Below are 22,692 nucleotides of genomic sequence, written 5' to 3' on the forward strand. Positions count from 1 at the left end.
CTCTATGGAGGGGGAGGACAGGGGCCCCCCAGAGTAAAACATAGCGGCTCCGCTGATAGTCTCTTGGAGGGGCCCAGGGGAAAGGAGAGGGGGGAGAGGGATGTGGGACGGGCAGGGGGAAGTCTGGGGAAGTCTGCCTCCCTCTCACAGAACAGTATGGTGATGAGTAAGATGGGAGGAGGAGGAGGAGGAAGAGGAGGAGGAGGAGGAGGACAGGAGGAGAACCAGACGGAGAGAAGAGGAAGGAATTGGAGGCCTTCTATCGCTGTACAGGTAAGTGAGGTATTTTTTTACATGTCAATTTGTTTAAATAAATGTAATTTATTTCATATGTGTATATGTGTATTTGAGTGTTTTTTAAATTAGTCAATCTGACCTTTGACCCTGTGTGTGCGTCAGGTGGACAGCTCGGAGACCCTGTCAGACTCGGACCCGGATGGCAAGGCTCTGAGAGAGGTTCACTCTATAGGGGTGCAGGTGGAGGAGGACAAGAGGTAGTGTTATAACACCATGTATAACACTCATATGAACACTCATATGAACACTCATTATAGGTTTATAGCAGTCATTACGATGTTTCCACTATAAGAGGAAAGATGGTGGGTATTGTACGAAAAATAATAATCTCTCTCTCTCTCTCTCTCTCTCTCTCTCTCTCTCTCTCTCTCTCTCTCTCTCTCTCTCTCTCTCTCTCTCTCTCTCTCTCTCTCTCTCTCTCTCTCTCTCTCTCTCTCTCTCTCTCTCTCTCTCTCTCTCTCTCTCTCTCTCTCTCTCTCTCTCTCTCTCTCTCTCTCTCTCCCCATCTCTCTCTCTTCTCCCCTTCTCTGATGTAGTACGTGTGACTCTGTGACTCAGACTTCCTCCTCTATTTCTCTCGCTGTGTGTATGTGTGTGGGGGGGGTGCAGGGTATTAACAGGTGTACCACCCGCCTGAGCTGTGGAGTTTGTGTGTCGGTGTTAATTAGGGCCGGGGTTACGTTATGCGTGAAAGCCCAGTCCTACGTGTTATACCCAGTAGTCATGGTTACCCGCAGTTATTATCGAAGTTGAAACTGACAAAGGAAAAACTCCCTCAATCTCCCACATCTTATCTCTGTCTGTCTCTGCATGAGTAGTATTAGTCTGTGTGTATTTACATTAGATACATCCCAACCCTCCTCCCCTCCTCTCCTCCCAGACGTGCTCGATTCAAGCGATCCAACAGCGTGACGGCCAGCGTCCAGGCAGACCTGGATCCAGCGGGGGGTTTCTCAGGCCTCACCTTCGCTGTTCCTACCCAGGAGAAGAGCCTCCAGTTCCCAGGCCTCACCTTCGCTGTTCCTACCCAGGAGAAGAGCCTCCAGTTCCCAGGCCTCACCTTCGCTGTTCCTACCCAGGATAAGAGCCCCCAGTTCGGCTGCTCCTTCCAGAGACACTCCTCAGAGCCTGAGTCAGCCGACCAGTACGCAGAGTTCCACCGCACGGTCAGTAGTTGGGATGGGTAGTTAGTTGTTTAGTTAACCGTTAGTTAGGTTATTAGGTTGTTAGTTAGTTAGGTTATTAGGTTGTTAGTTAGTTATTTAGTTAGTTAGTTAGTTAGGTTGTTAGGTTGGTAGTTAGTTATTTAGTTAATTAGTTAGTTAGTTATGTTATTATATTGTTGGGTAGTTAGTTAGTTAGTTAGTTCATTAGGTTGGTAGGTAGTTATTTAGTTAATTAGTTAGTTATTTAGGTCATTTTTCCTTTGTCAGTTCCAATTTGTAAGTCGCTCTGGATAAGAGCGTCTGCTAAATGACTTAAATGTAAAATGTAAATGTCATTAGGTTGTTAGGTAGTTAGTTAGGTTATTAGGTTGTTAGGTAAGTAGTTAGTTAGTTAGTTAGTTAGTTAGTTTGTTTGTTAGGTACTTAGTTAGTTAGTTAGCTAGTTAGTTAGTTAGCTAGTTAGGTAAGTAGGTAGGTACGTACGTAGTTAGCTAGTTAGCAGTTATTTGATTATTTAGTTAGTTAGGTAGGTAGGTAGGTAGGTAGGTAGGTAGGTAGGTAGGTAGGTAGGTAGGTAGGCATGTAGGTAGGCAGGCAGGCAGGCAGGCAGGCAGGCAGGCAGGCAGGCAGGCAGGCCGGTCGGTCGGTCGGTCGGTAGGTAGGATAATATAATATGCAACACTAGTTTGGTAACTTTGTGTCTGCTTTATGCTTATTATTTATTACATAATTGACGGACTTATCTACTTCCTGTCCTCTTCATCCCCATTGGGACTTCATTACATCATTAACTTCACTGCGCTACGGATACCGAATACGGGTTCACTTTCCTAAACAACCGCTGAATTGCAGGGCGCCAAATTCAAGAATATTAAAAAATATATTTATAATCATGCAATCACAAGTGAAATATACCAAAACACAGCTTAGCTTGTTGTTAATCCACCTATCGTGTCAGATTTTGAAAATGTATTTTACAGCGAAAGAAATCCAAGCTTTTGTGAGTGTAGCTACAACAGCTTAGCCTTATATTAGCTTGGTTAGCTTGGTCACGAAAGTAAGAAAAGCAATAAAATGAATCGCTTACCTTTGATAATCTTCGGGTGTTTCCACTCACGAGACTCCCAGTTACACAACAAATCTTATTTTTGTTCGATAAATATTACTTTCATCACAAAAAAACGGCATTTGGGTTGCGCATTATTTTGAGAAAACAAAAGCCGTGTTCCGTTCGACAAATCCCAAAAAGTATCCGAAATGGTCGTAGAAACATTTCAAATGTTTTTTATAATCAAACCTCAGTTTGTCTTTAACAAACATAATCGATAATATTTCAACTGGAGCATAACCTATTCATTAAGAGAGAAAAGGAAAATGGTGAGCTCCTCCCGCGCACGCAGGTAATATTCCGAGGACACCTGACTAGTTTTGAAAAAACTTGTTCATTTTTCAAAATAAAAGCCTTAAACTATGTCTAAAGCCTGGTCACACCCTGATGAAGCCATTGGAGAAGGAATCTGGTTGATACCCCTTTAAATGGAGGTTAGACGGGCCAGGGAACACAGATTTTTTTTTTTTTATATCACTTCCGGGTTACATTTTCTCAGGTTTTCGTTTGCAGAATAAATATTCTTATTCACACAGACAATATTTTGACAGTTTTGGAAACTTTGGAGTGTTTGCTATCCTAATCTGTAAATTATATGCATATTCTACGATCTGGGCCAGAGAAAATGTCCGTTTACGTTGGGCACGTTATTAAAAAAAGAAATAATAATATGACCCCTAGCGCTAAGAAGTTAAAGGACTTATCTACTTCCTGTCCTCTTCATCCCCATTGGGACTTCATGACATCATTAAAGGGTTTATCTACTTCCTGTCCTCTTCATCCCCATAGGGACTTCATTACATAATGAACTCTCTCCACTTCTCCCTAATAAAGAACAGCAAGTTACAATCTTCACTTAAAAGTATCCACTTTTTTAGCCAAGGGACTGCCGTACATTATTTATAATGAGGGATACCTGAAGAGAATCGGATCTCTCTGAAATGAAAATGGATGTCCCTCCCTTCAATAAAATATATTTTTACACAACCCTCCCCTATACCCCAAAACAATCATTAAAACATAAAGTGGATAGCGGAGAACATGTCTACCGTTACCTACTCCTAGGACCAGAGACTTAGATACAGTATGTCTACCGTTACCTACTCCTAGGAGAGACCAGAGACTTAGATACAGTATGCAGTTTAAGAAACTGTTCTTTGTTTTTTTGTAAAGAATGACATGGCAATTATTAAAAAAGAGGATTGTTGTTTTCTTATCCTTTAATTAACTAGGCAAGTCAGTTCAGAACAAAATCTTTATTTACAATGACCGGCCTAGGAACAGTGGGTTAACTGCCTTGGTCAGGGGAAGAACGACAGATTTTTTTTGACCTTGTCAGCTCGGGGATTCAATCTAGCAACCTTTTAGTTATTGTCTCTACACTCTAACCACTAGGCTACCTGCCGCCTTTACACTCTAACCACTAGGCTACCTGCCGCCTTTACACTCTAACCACTAGGCTACCTGCCGCCTCTCCACTCTAACCACTAGGCTACCTGCCGCCTCTCCACTCTAACCACTAGGCTACCTGCCGCCTCTACACTCTAACCACTAGGCTCCCTGCCGCCTCTACACTCTAACCACTAGGCTACCTGCCGCCTCTCCACTCTAACCACTAGGCTACCTGCCGCCTTTACACTCTAACCACTAGGCTACCTGCCGCCTTTACACTCTAACCACTAGGCTACCTGCCGCCTCTCCACTCTAACCACTAGGCTACCTGCCGCCTCTCCACTCTAACCACTAGGCTACCTGCCGCCTTTACACTCTAACCACTAGGCTACCTGCCGCCTCTCCACTCTAACCACTAGGCTACCTGCCGCCCCTACACTCTAACCACTAGGCTACCTGCCGCCTCTACACTCTAACCGCTAGGCTACCTGCCGCCTCTACACTCTAACCGCTAGGCTACCTGCCGCCTCTACACTCTAACCACTAGGCTACCTGCCACCTCTACACTCTAACCACTAGGCTACCTGCCGCCTTTACACTCTAACCACTAGGCTACCTGCCGCCTCTACACTCTAACCACTAGGCTACCTGCCGCCTTTACACTCTAACCACTAGGCTACCTGCCGCCTCTACACTCTAACCACTAGGCTACCTGCCGCCTCTACACTCTAACCACTAGGCTACCTGCCGCCTCTACACTCTAACCACTAGGCTACCTGCCGCCTCTACACTCTAACCACTAGGCTACCTGCCTCCCCTACACTCTAACCACTAGGCTTCCTGCCACCTCTACACTCTAACCACTAGGCTACCTGCCGCCTCTACACTCTAACCACTAGGCTACCTGCCGCCTTTACACTCTAACCACTAGGCTACCTGCCGCCTCTACACTCTAACCACTAGGCTACCTGCCGCCTTTACACTCTAACCACTAGGCTACCTGCCGCCTCTACACTCTAACCACTAGGCTACCTGCCGCCTTTACACTCTAACCACTAGGCTACCTGCCGCCTCTACACTCTAACCACTAGGCTACCTGCCGCCTCTACACTCTAACCGCTAGGCTACCTGCCGCCTCTCCACTCTAACCGCTAGGAAACCTACCGCCTCTACACTCTAACCACTAGGCTACCTGCCGCCTCTACACTCTAACCGCTAGGCTACCTGCCGTCTCTACACTCTAACCGCTAGGATACCTGCCGCCTCTACACTCTAACCACTAGGCTACCTCCCGCCTCTACACTCTAACCGCTAGGCTACCTGCCGCCTCTACACTCTAACCACTAGGATACCTGCCGCCTCTACAATCTAACCGCTAGGCTACCTGCCGCCTCTACACTCTAACCGCTAGGATACCTGCCGCCTCTACAATCTAACCGCTAGGCTACCTCCCGCCTCTACACTCTAACCGCTAGGCTACCTGCCGCCTCTACACTCTAACCGCTAGGATACCTGCCGCCTTTACACTCTAACCACTAGGCTACCTGCCGCCTCTACACTCTAACCGCTAGGCTACCTGCCGCCTCTACACTCTAACCGCTAGGATACCTGCCGCCTTTACACTCTAACCACTAGGCTACCTCCCGCCTCTACACTCTAACCTCTAGGCTAACTGCCGCCTCTACACTCTAACCGCTAGGATACCTGCCGCCTTTACACTCTAACCTCTAGGCTAACTGCCGCCTCTACACTCTAACCGCTAGGATACCTGCCGCCTTTACACTCTAACCACTAGGCTACCTCCCGCCTCTACACTCTAACCTCTAGGCTAACTGCCGCCTCTACACTCTAACCGCTAGGATACCTGCCGCCTTTACACTCTAACCACTAGGCTACCTCCCGCCTTTACACTCTAACCTCTAGGCTAACTGCCGCCTCTACACTCTAACCACTAGGCTTCCTGCCACCTCTACACTCTAACCACTAGGCTACCTGCCGCCTCAACACTCTAACCACTAGGCTACCTGCCGCCTTTACACTCTAACCGCTAGGATACCTGCCGCCTTTACACTCTAACCACTAGGCTACCTCCCGCCTTTACACTCTAACCTCTAGGCTAACTGCCGCCTCTACACTCTAACCACTAGGCTTCCTGCCACCTCTACACTCTAACCACTAGGCTACCTGCCGCCTCTACACTCTAACCACTAGGCTACCTCCCGCCTCTACACTCTAACCTCTAGGCTAACTGCCGCCTCTACACTCTAACCGCTAGGATACCTGCCGCCTTTACACTCTAACCTCTAGGCTAACTGCCGCCTCTACACTCTAACCGCTAGGATACCTGCCGCCTTTACACTCTAACCACTAGGCTACCTCCCGCCTCTACACTCTAACCTCTAGGCTAACTGCCGCCTCTACACTCTAACCGCTAGGATACCTGCCGCCTTTACACTCTAACCACTAGGCTACCTCCCGCCTTTACACTCTAACCTCTAGGCTAACTGCCGCCTCTACACTCTAACCACTAGGCTACCTCCCGCCTTTACACTCTAACCACTAGGCTAACTGCCGCCTCTACACTCTAACCACTAGGCCGCTCCAGTTTAAGTTTGGAATAGTGCTAAAGTTGTCTATCAAATGTAAAAATGGAGTTCAACAGCTCAATCAAATTACAATTCAGCAGCCACATATCATCAGGAGGCCTATATGCACTTGTCATTTTTTGGGGGAGGGGGGGGGGAACTATCATTTTGTAATCTATTCTAATTTATTCCATGATATTGTTGTTAGAAAATAGATGTATGTTGACTGTGATTAGGACATGAGAGCATCTGCTATTCTAAATTAACAGCCTGTTTCTCCTGATTGGTTAAGAGTTAGTATGTAACAGCCTGTTTCTCCTGATTGGTTAAGAGTTAGTATGTAACAGCCTGTTTCTCCTGATTGGTTAAGAGTTAGTATGTAACAGCCTGTTGCTCCTGATTGGTTAAGAGTTAGTATGTAACAGCCTGTTTCTCCTGATTGGTTAAGAGTTAGTATGTAACAGCCTGTTTCTCCTGATTGGTTAAGAGTTAGTATGTAACAGCCTGTTGCTCCTGATTGGTTAAGAGTTAGTATGTAACAGCCTGTTGCTCCTGATTGGTTAAGAGTTAGTATGTAACAGCCTGTTGCTCCTGATTGGTTAAGAGTTAGTATGTAACAGCCTGTTGCTCCTGATTGGTTAAGAGTTAGTATGTAACAGCCTGTTGCTCCTGATTGGTTAAGAGTTAGTATGTAACAGCCTGTTGCTCCTGATTGGTTAAGAGTTAGTATGTAACAGCCTGTTGCTCCTGATTGGTTAAGAGTTAGTATGTAACAGCCTGTTGCTCCTGATTGGTTAAGAGTTAGTATGTAACAGCCTGTTGCTCCTGATTGGTTAAGAGTTAGTATGTAACAGCCTGTTGCTCCTGATTGGTTAAGAGTTAGTATGTAACAGCCTGTTGCTCCTGATTGGTTAAGAGTTAGTATGTAACAGCCTGTTTCTCCTGATTGGTTAAGAGTTAGTATGTAACAGCCTGTTGCTCCTGATTGGTTAAGAGTTAGTATGTAACAGCCTGTTGCTCCTGATTGGTTAAGAGTTAGTATGTAACAGCCTGTTGCTCCTGATTGGTTAAGAGTTAGTATGTAACAGCCTGTTGCTCCTGATTGGTTAAGAGTTAGTATGTAACAGCCTGTTGCTCCTGATTGGTTAAGAGTTAGTATGTAACAGCCTGTTGCTCCTGATTGGTTAAGAGTTAGTATGTAACAGCCTGTTGCTCCTGATTGGTTAAGAGTTAGTATGTAACAGCCTGTTGCTCCTGATTGGTTAAGAGTTAGTATGTAACAGCCTGTTGCTCCTGATTGGTTAAGAGTTAGTATGTAACAGCCTGTTGCTCCTGATTGGTTAAGAGTTAGTATGTAACAGCCTGTTGCTCCTGATTGGTTAAGAGTTAGTATGTAACAGCCTGTTGCTCCTGATTGGTTAAGAGTTAGTATGTAACAGCCTGTTGCTCCTGATTGGTTAAGAGTTAGTATGTAACAGCCTGTTGCTCCTGATTGGTTAAGAGTTAGTATGTAACAGCCTGTTGCTCCTGATTGGTTAAGAGTTAGTATGTAACAGCCTGTTGCTCCTGATTGGTTAAGAGTTAGTATGTAACAGCCTGTTGCTCCTGATTGGTTAAGAGTTAGTATGTAACAGCCTGTTGCTCCTGATTGGTTAAGAGTTAGTATGTAACAGCCTGTTGCTCCTGATTGGTTAAGAGTTAGTATGTAACAGCCTGTTGCTCCTGATTGGTTAAGAGTTAGTATGTAACAGCCTGTTGCGGAACTCCCTCACTTTTCTCATGTAGAATACACCAGGGTGCATGGTAAAATGATTTCTGGAAAAATCTATTCTGATTAATTCAAAGTATATTATATTTAGGCCTAATTACCACTAAAATGAAATTAAAAGAATGACAAATTAAATCAATATGAAGACTATAGCAGGTAAATGGTGGTTTCTTCCCTGTATTCTTTCTCTATGGCAGTGGCACGAGTGATGAACTGTAGGCGTGCGCGTAGAGAATACCCACAGACAGACAACTCTACTCAGGGTTGCTAAAACGGATGTCTTCAAAAACAATCTTGTACGATGTACTTGATCTCGCAACCCTACTGTTTCCGAGTACTTAGCTTACAGAAACGTACCACCTCTATTGCGTGTGCAGACACACAGATTCCCCCCCCCCACCACCCCGCGCGCATAAACCTTATCATCTCACCAACGAGATCTAGGATCCAAATTCACCGTGTTGTCTGCCTTGATGTTCATAAAACACCACGGATCCCATTGCTCCTGTGGAACCGCAGTAACGATATGTGACCACTGCTGTCCATTCAGCAGCACGATTCAAAGGGCACTCAAGTCACTCAAAAAAATAAACCTCATCAAGATGTTGCCGTTATATAATAGTCCTCACTTGGTATTCGTAGAAATATAAGATTATCTTTTCTCACAATGGTGCTGGTTTTAGTAAAGTTAGAGCAAAGCTGAATCGATGTCTCGGCAAAATCACACAGTGATTCATTTAGTACTTTACATAGCAGAGCCAAATATAATAGCATACTGTGCATTCAGAAAGTATTCAGACCCCTTGACTTTTTCCACATTTTGTTACGTTACAGACTTATTCGAAAATGGATTACATCCTTTTTTCCCCTGATCAATCTACACACAATACTCCATAATAACAAAGCAAAAACAGGTTTTTAGTAATGTTTGCTAATGTATTAAAAATATATAACACAAATACCTTATTTACATAAGGTACTCAGACCCTTTGCTATGAGATTATAAATGGAGCTCTGGTGCATCCTGTTTCCATTGATCATCCTTGAGATGTTTCTACAACTTGATTGGAGTCCACATGTGGTAAATTCAATTGATTGGACATGATTTGTAAAGGCACACACCTGTCTATATAAGGTCCCACAGTTGACAGTGCATGTCAGAGCAAAAACCAAGCCATGAGGTTGAAGGAATTTTCCGTAGAGCTCCAAGACAGGATTGTGTCGAGGCACAGATCTGGGGAAGGGTACCAAAAAATGTCTGCAGCATTGAAGGTCCCCAAGAACACAGTGGCCTCCATCATTCTTAAATTGAACCACTTAGACTCTTCCTAGAGCTGGCCGTCCAGCCAAACTGAGCAATCGAGGGCCTAGGTCAGGGAGGTGACCAAGAACCTGATGGTCACTCTGACAGAGCTCTAGAGTTCCTCTGTGGAGATGGGAGAACCTTCCAGAACGACAACCATCTCTGCAGCACTCCACCAATCAGGCCTTTGTGGTAGAGTGGCCAGACAGAAGCCACTCCTCAGTAAAAGGCACATGACAGCCCGCTTGGAGTTTGCCAAAAGGCACCTAAAGACTCTCGGAACATGAGAAACAAGATTCTCTGATCTGATGAAAGAAAGATTGAACTCTTTGGCCCTGAATGCCAAATGTCACGTCTGGAGGAAACCAGGCACCATCCTTATGGTGAAGCATGGTGGTGGCAGCATCATGGTGGTGGCACCATCATGCTGTGGGAATGTTTTTCAGCGGCAGGGACTGGGAGACTAGTCAGGATTGAGTGGAAGATGAACGGAGTAAAGTACAGAGAGATCCTTGATGAAAACCTGCTCCAGAGGGCTCAGGACCTCAGACTGGGGCAAAGGTTCACCTTCCAACAGGACAACAACCCTAATCACACAGCCAAGACAATGCAGGAGTGACTTCGGGACAAGTCTCTGAAGGTCCTTGAGTGGCCCAGCAAGAGCCCGGACATGAACCCGATCTAACATCTCTGGAGAGACCTGAAAATAGCTGTGCAGCGACGCTCCCCATCCAACCTGACAGAGCTTGAGAGAATCTGCAGAGAAGAATGGGAGAAACTCCCCAAATGCAGGTGTGCCAAGCTTGTAGAGTCATACCCAAGAAGACTCAAGGCTGTAATCACTGCTGAAGGTGCTTCAACAAAGTACTGAGTAAAGGGTCTGAATACTTATGTAAATGTGATATTTCGGGGGGGAGTTTATGTTCAAAAATGTCTAGAAACATGTTTTTGCCTTGTCACTCTGGGGTATTGTGTGTAGATTGATGAGGGAAACAAACAATTCAATTATTTTTAGAACAAGGCTGTAACGTAACAAAATTTGGAAAAAGTCAAGAATACTGTAGTGGTACTGTATAGACCTACTGTAGCATACTGTATAGACCTACTGTAGCATACTGTAGTGGTACTGTATAGACCTACTGTGGTGGTACTGTTTAGACCTACTGTAGTGGTACTGTATAGACCTACTGTAGTGGTACTGTATAGACCTACTGTAGCATACTGTAATGGTACTGTATAGGCCTACTGTAGCATACTGTAGTAGTACTGTATAGGCCTACTGTGGGATACTGTAGTAGTACTGTATAGACCTACTGTAGCATACTGTAGTGGTACTGTATGAGCCTACTGTAGCATACTGTAGTGGTACTGTATAAACCTACTGTAGCATACTGTAATGATACTGTATAGACCTACTGTATCATACTGTAGTGGTACTGTATAGACCTACTGTAGGATACTGTAGTGGTACTGTATAGACCTACTGTAACATACTGTAGTGGTACTGTATAAACCTACTGTATCATACTGTAGTGGTACTGTATAAACCTACTGTAGCATACTGTAGTGGTACTGTATAGACCTACTGTAGCATACTGTAGTGGTACTGTATAGAACTACTGTAGTGGTGCTGTATAGACCTACTGTAGCATACTGTAATGGTACTGTATAGACCTACTGTATAGACCTACTGTAATGGTACTGTATAGACATACTGTAGCATACTGTAATGGTACTGTATAGGCCTACTGTAGCATACTGTAGAGGCCTACTGTGGGGTACTGTATAGACATACTGTAGCATACTGTAATGGTACTGTATAGACCTACTGTAGCATACTGTATAGGTCTACTGTAGCATACTGTATAGACCTACTGTAGCATACTGTAGTGGTACTGTATAGACCTACTGTAGCAAACTGTATAGACCTACTGTAGCATACTGTATAGACCTACTGTAGCATACTGTAGTGGTACTGTATAGACCTACTGTAGTGGTGCTGTATATACCTACTGTAGCAAACTGTAGTGGTACTGTATGAGCCTACTGTAGCATACTGTAGTGGTACTGTATAAACCTACTGTAGCATACTGTAATGATACTGTATAGACCTACTGTATCATACTGTAGTGGTACTGTATAGACCTACTGTAGCATACTGTAGTGGTACTGTATAGAACTACTGTATTGGTGCTGTATAGACCTACTGTAGGATACTGTAGTGGTACTGTATAGACCTACTGTAACATACTGTAGTGGTACTGTATAGACCTACTGTAGGATACTGTAGTGGTACTGTATAGACCTACTGTAACATACTGTAGTGGTACTGTATAGAACTACTGTAGTGGTGCTGTATAGACCTACTGTAGCATACTGTAATGGTACTGTATAGACCTACTGTAGCATACTGTAATGGTACTGTATAGACATACTGTAGCATACTGTAATGGTACTGTATAGGCCTACTGTAGCATACTGTAGAGGCCTACTGTGGGGTACTGTATAGGCCTACTGTAGCATACTGTAGTGGTACTGTATATGTATACTGTAGCATACTGTAATGGTACTGTATAGACCTACTGTAGCATACTGTATAGGTCTACTGTAGCATACTGTATAGACCTACTGTAGCATACTGTAGTGGTACTGTATAGACCTACTGTAGCAAACTGTATAGACCTACTGTAGCATACTGTATAGACCTACTGTAGCATACTGTAGTGGTACTGTATAGACCTACTGTAGCATACTGTATAGACCTACTGTAGCATACTGTAGTGGTACTGTATAGACCTACTGTAGTATACTTTAGTGGTACTGTATAGACCTACTGTAGAATACTGTAGTGGTAGTGTATAGACCTACTGTAGCATACTGTAGTGGTACTGTATAGACCTACTGTAGTGATGCTGTATAGACCTACTGTAGCATACTGTAGTGGTACTGTATAGACCTACTGTAGCATACTGTAGTGGTACTGTATAGACCTACTGTAGCATACTGTAGTGGTACTGTATAGACCTACTGTAGCATACTGTAGTGGTACTGTATAGACCTTCTGTAGCATACTGTAGTGGTACTGTATAGACCTACTGTAGCATACTGTAGTGGTACTGTATAGACCTACTGTAGCATACTGTAGTGGTACTGTATAGACCTACTGTAGCATACTGTAGTGGTACTGTATAGACCTACTGTAGGATACTGTAGTGGTACTGTATAGACCTACTGTAGCATACTGTAGTGGTACTGTATAGACCTACTGTAGCATACTGTAATGATACTGTATAGACCTACTGTAGCATACTGTATAGACCTACTGTAGCATACTGTAGTGGTACTGTATAGACCTACTGTAGCAAACTGTATAGACCTACTGTAGCATACTGTATAGACCTACTGTAGCATACTGTAGTGGTACTGTATAGACCTACTGTAGCATACTGTATAGACCTACTGTAGCATACTGTAGTGGTACTGTATAGACCTACTGTAGCATACTGTAGTGGTACTGTATAGAACTACTGTAGCATACTGTAGTGGTAATGTATAGGTCTACTATAGCATACTGTAGTGGTACTGTATAGGTCTACTATAGCATACTGTATAGGTCTACTGTAGGATACTGTATAGGTCTACTGTAGCATACTGTATAGGTCTACTATAGCATACTGTATGGGTCTACTGTAGGATACTGTAGTCATTTCTTTTCTGAAGCTGAATAGTCAAATAGGCAGCACAAAATGTTTCCCTAACTTGACTTACTTTGACTTTAAACCCTTTTTTTACTCAGGTTCTGTGTTGAATAGTTTTTTGTTTTTGTTGAGCTAAGCCTTAACGTTTAGCCTATCCATTAGCATCACTGGTGTTGCTACTGTTTTCTCTAGGTGCACACCCAGGGCCAGTGGGCCTACAGAGAGGACTACATCCAGGATGGTTACGCTACAGACCACCACCCTCACCAGATCCCCCCCCTGCCCCCGCGGGCACACTCCCCCCTGCCCCTCGCAGCGGACCGAGGTGGCTGGATAGGCACACCCCAGCCCTCACTGGAGGGGGGCCTCCGTAGTCTACCTGATTCTGGTCGTGCCTCGCCCTGTCTGAGAGACGGAGAGTTCTTCTTAGGCCTCCTTCAGACGGAGGTGGAGAGGATGGAGGGATGGTGTCAGAACGTAGAGAGAGAGGCGGAGGAGAACGAGCTGCCGGAGGAGGGTGAGGAAAGGGGGAGAGAGGGTGGGAGGGAGGGAGGAAGGTGGGTGAGATGTTGGATGAGGGGTGGGGATTGTCAGAAAGAGGAGGAAGTAGGTTATAGGAAAGATGGACTGGTTTGAGCCTTAGCTCACACATTTCACACGTTTGAATTTCTACTTTCTGTGTCCTGACTCCCCGTCTTTCTGTTGCCTTACATCCTGTTTCCTGTGTGTTTCCTGTCCAGTTCTGGAGCTGATCCGTAATGCGGTGGGCAGTGCCCAGATGCTCATGTCTCAGAAGGTGCAGCAGTTCTTCCGTCTGTGCCAGCAAAGCGTGGTGAGTGTGTGTGTGTGTGTGTGTGTGTGTGTGTGTGTGTGTGTGTGTGTGTGTGTGTGTGTGTGTGTGTGTGTGTGTGTGTGTGTGTGTGTGTGTGTGTGTGTGTGTGTGTGTGTGTGTGTGTGTGTGTGTGTGTGTGTGTGTGTGTGTGGTCTCTTCTATCTTTTGTCAAACCAATATGAATGAGTCCTAGCTACAGAATGGGCATATCTACCAATATGAATGAGTCCTAGCTACAGAATGGGCATATCTACCAATATGAATGAGTCCTAGCTACAGAATGGGCATATCTACCAATATGAATGAGTCCTAGCTACAGAATGGGCATATCTACCAATATGAATGAGTCCTAGATATGGGGATAATGTATCTACCAATAGGAATGAGTCGTAGCTATGGGGATAATGTATCTACCAATAGGAATGAGTCGTAGCTATGGGGATAATGTATCTACCAATAGGAATGAGTCGTAGCTATGGGGATAATGTATCTACCAATAGGAATGAGTCGTAGCTATGGGGATATATTCTACAGTTTTCTCGTAATCGGTTCTCATGACCCCACTTATGTATTATTTGCCCCTCCCCCCTCCAGGACCCGTCCGCGTACCCCCAGCCCACCTCTCAGGACCTGTCCGGGCTCTGGGACCTGCTCCAGCTCAACGTGGAAGACGTCAAGGTCAAGTTCCAGCACCTCCAGAGGCTCAAGGACTCCGGCTGGAGGCTTCCCCCAGACAAGAAAGTGAGAGCTGGGATCCGCTTTGCCCAGTTGCCCCCTGACCCTGGGTCATTCCCCAGAGCCAAGATGGCAGTGTGTCGGAGAGTGGCACAGATGGGTCTGCTGCCCCCAAGCCAGCCCTGGCTGTGAAACTGCACAACATCAAGAGAGGAGAGGCTTTGAGACAAAATGGCTCAAAGCATTGTGCTTTAAAGTTTTGTGTTAGTTCTGAATGCAAAAAAATTAGCTGAGCCCGTCTTAACTAAAATGACTGAGTGCTGTTTCAAAGCTATACTTTTGATAAATTGTTTTGGGAAAGACAGGAAGAACAAAACTCACAGTAACAACTGGCAACTATTAACAAGTGCTAACACTTCCTTCCTCCTTTCCTTCCTCCTTCCTCCTTCCTCCTTTCCTTCCTCTCTTCTTCCTCCTTCCTCCTTTCCTTCCTCCTTTCCTTCCTCCTTTCCTTCCTCTCTTCTTCCTCCTTCCTCCTTCTTCCTTTCCTTCCTCCTTTCCTTCCTCCTTTCCTTCCTCTCTTCTTCCTCCTTCCTCCTTCTTCCTTTCCTTCCTCCTTTCCTTCCTCTCTTCTTCCACATACTGATCCATATCGGTGTCTTTATTTTGTTGGGAATATTCTGACTCCATTCTGCTATGTCTACTCTCCCTATGTATTGTTTCATGGTTGTCTTTGTTATGTTGGTTTGTATTTTACATCACGTTATACATCTGTCCACCCCTACAATCTTCCTGCTGACCCTGCTCATCCTTCCATAATGTCCACCACATCCCACTGACCCTGCTCATCCTTCCATAATGTCCACCACATCCCACTGACTCCATCATCCTTCCATAATGTCCACCACATCCCACTGACTCCATCATCCTTCCATAATGTCCACCACATCCCACTGACACTGCTCATCCTTCCATAATGTCCACCACATCCCACTGACTCCATCATCCTTCCATAATGTCCACCACATCCCACTGACTCCATCATCCTTCCATAATGTCCACCACATCCCACTGACTCCAACTTTACCAACCACACAATCCCCCCTCCCCTCATTCCCCCTCCCCTCATCCCCCCTCCCCTTATCCCCCTTCCCCACATCCCCCCTCCCCTCATTCCCCCCTTCCCCACATCCCCTCCCATCATCCCCCCTCCCCTCATCCCCTCCTCCCGTCATCTCCCCCTCCCCCCATCCCCCTCATCCCCCCCAGGATGACAAGAAGCTTCCTCCCCCACTACCAAAGAAGCCAGCAGGGGGAGTGAGCGGCAGCCTCCGTGCCGACAGCGTCAGCGACCCCTCAGTGGAACGAGGGGTAGGAGGAGGCGGCGTGGTACTGGTGATGCCCCGTAGCGGGGGTGTGGGACGGGCCGTGCCTGTCCGAGAGAAGTCCTTAGACCTGGGCGACAGACAGAGGACTGAGGCACGCAGAAGACTGCTCCAGACCAAGAGGTCCGCTTCCTTCAGACAGAACTCAGCCACGGAGAGCGCAGACAGCATCGAGATCTACATCCCAGAGGCTCAGACCCGGCTCTGAACATGGAGATACAGCCCTTGATCCCAGTGAACAGAACCGACTCAGACCCGACTCCTGGAACAGCCTAATTATAGAGATAGAGATCCTTATTTGAGAACTATGCCACCCTAGAACAACCACAATGGTGTAGATTTACATCCCGAGGCTCAGACACTGAACACGGACATATAGGGTGACCCTTATCAGACTTCTATCCGACCCTACAAGAACTTGAGATCTACAGATCTGACTCTGAACACTGGGACCGTCTAAACGTGGCCATATAACCTCCTGTCTGACCACTAGACTACCCTAGATCAACAACACGCCTCCCAAGTCCCATACACTGAACCCCCTCAGTGACGATGTTGACCAGGGGTGTGGCAACTCCAGTCCTCCAGGACATGATTAGTGTCACACTTTTTCTCCATCCCTAGAAAACACAGCTGATTCATCTAAACTGAAGATCATGATTAGGTGATTATTGGAGTCCGGTGTGTTAGCTGGGGCAAAACTGTGACATCGATCAGGCACCCGAGGATTGGAATTGCCCACCCCTGATATAGAGCCATACCAAATGTCCCTTCAGTGCTGACCAGCATCTCTCTGGGTATACTGACTCTCTCTCAAGCCTCCACTGCTGGCGATGCTGGGTCCCATCATCATGCCATTCCAGGACATGGCAAGACAGAAGGAGTGAGCAGGAGGCGACAGTGGCCATTTTGTGGAATCTGGAGCCAAAATGGAGGCCACAGGATCACAGTTGTCTCCACTCGCGTTTCTTCTCATCTTTGTTGTCAGAAATAAAATGGAGAGATGGAGGGTTTTGTTTTAATTTGGGGGAGCTATAAGAGCTATAAAGATGAAAGAAGTATCGCTCTTGCTAAGTCACTGGAATGTGTAGTCAAGCAGCAGTAGCATGTCTGTGCTTGCCTGTTCACCTAGCGTAGCCTAGCTTGGTTTAGCCTAGACTATCTTAAGCCTAGCCTCTATGCTCACAGGAAATACGGGCTTCGCCGGGACAAACCTCAACCGCTCCTGTGGGCTTAGAGCAGATGATATCTCAAAATGGCTGCTCGGCTCAACATCACACAAGGCTCTAAGGTATTCTCAATAACAACAGCATGTGGCTAGTTGGCTACATCCTCTGAAGACTCTGTAATACACAGTCACCCAACCTTCAACTACGGATGACATTCAACCTACATGCCTCCTACACAAGACCCAGGTCTACACTCATTCGTCGAAGACTATATTCTCTCTCCCAACTCTTTCCTCTTGGCCCGAGCATCCGTCCCTCTATTCCAGCTGTCTGGGTAGCAGTATACTAAACTGTTTGAAGAAGTGTGTGTGTTTTCTTTTTGTACATAGTGCGCACGATGCTGTTCGCCCAGAGGGAAGCTTTTGTAAGTGTTTCACGGCATACTTAACAGCCGGAGAACATCACAAACAAACAAAAAAACTGAAGCTGTTTGCTTTTTAGATATTCCTTCTGAAGTGTAAGGGTTTGGCGGTGATGGTGATGGTATGATTTCTTCTGTTGAGCTGAGTTGAGGTGAGTTTTGAAGCATATTGAGATCTCACAAAGGGACCCTTTTTGTCTGCGAGACATTGGCACCCCCTGGTGGCCAAATGAGGATTCACCGAATCACTTTGTCAGAAAGGGGGGGTGTAGGCCCCCCTAAAATTGGAGACTATGTAGAGAAAAGGTCAATATACTTTTAGATGTCTTCATTCACTTTCCAACATAAACTTGGACAAGTGATCAACGTTTGACTAAAATGCTTTTTCAAGATTTTAAGACCGGATCACCAAACAAAAATGGCCTGTGAATCCGAGCACTACCAAGGGCCCCAGACGATCTACCTGTCTGCCTCCTCGTCCCTCTATGTAACTCCAGCCCAAGGTTCTCTTCAGGGGGTGGCGAAGACAATCCCCCAATTTCACACCCCCTCTGGCTGAGAGAAGGATGATCGCTTTGTTAAGTCTCTCTCTCTCTCTCTCTCTCCCAGAAGCTTTGTCATGTGTAGCCTTTACAGTGAAATCCACTGTAATGTAACTAAAACTCTCCTCTAAAGACTCTTCTAAAACATAATTCACTGTTTCTCCTATTTTCCTCTGGAATGAGGGAACAATTGACCCATGCTCTATGGGTCACGGGGTCAATCTGTCTTCAGTAACAAAGGAATTATGGGTCACGGGGTCAATCTGTCTTCAGTAACAAAGGAATTATGGGTCATGTGGTCAATCTGTCTTCAGTAACAAAGGAATTATGGGTCACGTGGTCAATCTGTCTTCAGTAACAAAGGAATTATGGGTCACGTGGTCAATCTGTCTTCAGTAACAAAGGAATTATGGGTCACGTGGTCAATCTGTCTTCAATAACAAAGGAATTATTGAGGAGTTTGTTGCCCAGGAAAATATTTGAGTGGCTCTGAATACTGTCGATTCGAAAAACATTAACATTTAAGTGACAGAAACAAAAATATCTGATGACGTGCGTTTGCACTCTGAACTATGAGTGAACATTTTGTGACGAACGAGGGTTGCGTTTTGCAGTGTGCGTGTGGTGACTTGTGTTTTTGAGCGATATACTTGAGGCCCAATGGTGAAGTGATTCTGTTAGCACGACCTGCCTTTCCTTTTTATATCATCAGAAAATGGAATGAACTATACATTATATATTTTAATGGGAGATGTATATTTTCTAACGTTATTTACCTATATTTCTAGATTAGTAAAGATGTACAGAAAATACACATAGAAAGATGTTGAATACAGTATTATAAACTATAGCATTGTGTAATATTAAGGCTATGTACAATTTGCAGAAGTAGTTTTTCAAATGTGATGAATTAATATGTAGGATTGGTATGGTCCAATTCACAGGGTATAAATGGCATCTCTTTCTCTCTCTCTCTCTTTTTCTCTCCCTCTTTTTCTCTCCCTCTCCCTCTCCCTCTCCCTCTCTCTCTCTCTCTCTCTCTCTCTCTCTCTCTCTCTCTCTCTCTCTCTCTCTCTCTCTCTCTCTCTCTCTCTCTCTCTCTCTCTCTCTCTCTCTCTCTCTCTCTCTCTCTCTCTCTCTCTCTCTCTCTCTCTCTCTCTCTCTCTCTCTCTCTCTCTCTCTCTCTCTCTCTCTCTCTCTCTCTCTCCCTCTCTCTCTCCAACTCCATGTGCCTAACCAGCTAGATGTGGGTTTTTTCTTGTAACATGCTAAAAGTTTATACACATATGTAAATATTCTGGAGAGAAATATTATAGAACAGTATGTGGTTTAGTTGAGTTAGGCAGAGGTCTATCTTTCCTTTGGATATCGTCGTAGTCCTTGCATGCTTTTTAGGACGCCCAGATCTCTGTCTCTCTGTTCCCCGTTAGTTTAACCACAAACCAGACGCCCAGATCTCTCTGTCTCTCTTTTCCCCGTTAGTTTAACCACAAACCAGATGCCCAGATCTCTCTGTCTCTCTTTTCCCCGTTAGTTTAACCACAAACCAGATGCCCAGATCTCTCTGTCTCTCTTTTCCCCGTTAGTTTAACCACAAACCAGATGCCCAGATCTCTCTGTCTCTCTTTTCCCCGTTAGTTTAACCGCAAACTAGACCCATATATATCTCGGGGCCTTTTCCTGTTCACATATCAATAAATTGAATACTTTTATTTATCCCACTGAATAGCCTGAGTTATAGACTTTGCAGCTTTTAAAAAGCAATGTTCCTGCATTGGCAGAGATCCCATTCACAGGAAATGCTGTGTATTTTTGGCTGGATAAAAGCTGCAATGCCTGTAACCCCCAATCACAGATTAAATTCTGCCCGAGTTTCAAACGTCCTCTGTATCCTAACGTATTGCGTTACATCGTTGAAACCTCTCAATACAAAACGAGCACAAAGACAGAGATCATCGCTCCCTCTTTCCACTGTCAACGATTCTCCACAAAGACAGAGTTAACTGCTCCCTCTTTCCACTGTCAACGATTCTCCACAAAGACAGAGTTAACTGCTCCCTCTTTCCACTGTCAACGATTCTCCACAAAGACAGAGTTAACTGCTCCCTCTTTCCACTGTCAACGATTCTCCACAAAGACAGAGTTAACTGCTCCCTCTTTCCACTGTCAACGATTCTCCACAAAGACAGAGTTAACTGCTCCCTCTTTCCACTGTCAACGATTCTCCACAAAGACAGAGATCATCGCTCCCTCTTTCCACTGTCAACGATTCTCCAAACCTGAAGACATTGTTCCTAAGGATTATCTATCTACGTTCTGCATGAACGTTCCACAGGGAGGGATGTTTTCAGTACAGCGTCATCATATTTTACCACCTCGCTTTCATCCCTCTGCTTTTTCTTGGTCTGTTTAAACCTGTTTTCTGCTGATGGGTGGGACTGCTATAGACTGTGTCAACTCCTCTACTGTTAGTGTGATAGACGGTGTAGACTAACTCTACTGTTAATCAAAACAAAGTTTATTTGTCACTTGTGCCGAATACAACAGGTGTACAACCTTACAGTGAAATACTTACTTACAGGCTCTAACCAACAGTGCAATTTTTAAGTAAAAAGGTGTGCGATAGACTGTTAGTGTGATAGACTATTTTAACAATGGGCCTGGGTTCAACCAGGCTGAGACTCACTCTTTTAACAATGGGCCTGGGTTCAACCAGGCTGAGACTCACTCTTTTAACAATGGGCCTGGGTTCAACCAGGCTGAGACTCACTCTTTTAACAATGGGCCTGGGTTCAACCAGGCTGAGACTCACTCTTTTAACAATGGGCCTGGGTTCAACCAGGCTGAGACTCACTCTTTTAACAATGGGCCTGGGTTCAACCAGGCTGAGACTCACTCTTTTAACAATGGGCATATGTTCAACCAGGCTGAGACTCACTCTTTTAACAATGGGCCTGGGTTCAACCAGGCTGAGAGTCACTCTTTTAACAATGGGCCTGGGTTCAACCAGGCTGAGACTCACTCTTTTAACAATGGGCCTGGGTTCAACCAGACTGAGACTCACTCTTTAACAATGGGCCTGGGTCTTACCTCCAGGTTCACACTTGGTCAATTGCCAACTCTGGCCACAGCACCAGGACAAAAAAGTGGCCAGTCCCCCCCCCCCCCCCCCCCCCCACCACCTACAAATGTGCAAACATCTTTCAGACGGACGATCAAACTACAAGTACCTCAATTTCTAGCAGTATCTCGAACCCTGACCCTGGTCACATGTCTTCAGGGGTTAACTGGAAATACAACGATGGAGTCACCCTGGAATCTAAAACAAGAACCTTTTTCAACCAGGAGTTTCGAATAACTTTTTCCCCACTCTCCACGATAAGAAGGGAGATGACCTAACTGTTCTGTTCCTACCTGTTGAGTTGAACTCCTCGACCGGGTCTACCTGGTCACCTGATCTCACAGAGGTACAAACCCCTACAATCACAAACAGACAGATGGCACAGCAGCCACGGGAGGAGGTTATTGTGTCCTAGTAGCTGCTGTGTGTGCGCGTATGTGCGTGCGTGAGTGCGTGTAACCACACTGTGACGTCCACCTCTAGCAGGCTCAATTACAAACTCCCTCAGAACAGTCAAGGCATGGGTCAGAGATTACTGAGCAATACCCTGCTTACCACTTCCACACTTACTACATGTAAATATCTCTCCAAATTACTCTCATTAATCTTGTTATTACAATGACTATTATTATTATTATTGCTACATTACTATGGATTATTACGATCACTGTCAATATTATCACGTGTTTGTTACCTCGATTATAGCTGTGGTGGGGGTGGGGGGGGGGGGGGGTAACAATATTCTGTATTCAAGGGCGAGTTTGTGAAGTCAAAATAAATCTGTCTTTCTAGAAGATTCTCTAATTGCTGCTACTGTATATGAGCAACAGATTTGAACGAAAATGATAGGACAGATTTTGGAGCAAAAGTTTCTCATTCTCCATCCGGTCTCTCCTCCGGTAGTTGTTTGAGAGATTACTAAATGGACGGAAGGATAACTGGATATGAAGACGAACAAACAGACGGACGGATGGACAGAATGGATACAGACAGAGGGCTCTTGTTGAAGACCAACAGAGCTCTTCCAAACACCTGGCAACACCCTTAACCAAACACCTAGCAACACCCTTAACCAAACACCTAGCAACACCCTTAACCAAACACCTAGCAACACCCTTAACCAAACACCTAGCAACACCCTTAACTAAACACCTAGCAACACCCTTAACCAAACACCTAGCAACACCCTTAACCAAACACCTAGCAACACCCTTAACCAAACACCTAGCA

General features: G+C 45.3%; 1 protein-coding gene across 1 annotated transcript; it reads left to right on the forward strand.

Annotated features, from left to right (window-relative positions):
* Positions 1-132: 132 nt before the first annotated feature.
* On the forward strand, positions 133-21,496 carry dlgap3 (discs, large (Drosophila) homolog-associated protein 3). Its single transcript, XM_071374428.1, has 7 exons — positions 133-273; positions 400-494; positions 1,178-1,463; positions 13,510-13,834; positions 14,058-14,149; positions 14,744-14,890; positions 16,094-21,496. The coding sequence occupies exons 1-7, from the start codon at positions 157-159 to the stop codon at positions 16,415-16,417; spliced, it is 1,386 nt and encodes a 461-aa protein (XP_071230529.1). The 5' UTR covers positions 133-156; the 3' UTR covers positions 16,418-21,496.
* The last annotated feature ends 1,196 nt before the right edge of the window (positions 21,497-22,692 follow it).

Source organism: Salvelinus alpinus, chromosome 29 (assembly GCF_045679555.1).
Source record: "Salvelinus alpinus chromosome 29, SLU_Salpinus.1, whole genome shotgun sequence".
In the NCBI taxonomy this organism is placed as follows: domain Eukaryota; kingdom Metazoa; phylum Chordata; class Actinopteri; order Salmoniformes; family Salmonidae; genus Salvelinus; species Salvelinus alpinus.

What these genes read in the sequence shown, in the direction of transcription:
- dlgap3 (XM_071374428.1), top strand. Translation starts at nt 157, where the DNA reads ATGGTGATGAGTAAGATGGGAGGAGGAGGAGGAGGAAGAGGAGGAGGA. An exon ending in ACGCAGAGTTCCACCGCACG is followed by an intron (nt 1,464 to 13,509) that starts GTCAGTAGTTGG and finishes TGTTTTCTCTAG; the next exon opens with GTGCACACCCAGGGCCAGTG. An exon ending in GGCTTCCCCCAGACAAGAAA is followed by an intron (nt 14,891 to 16,093) that starts GTGAGAGCTGGG and finishes CATCCCCCCCAG; the next exon opens with GATGACAAGAAGCTTCCTCC.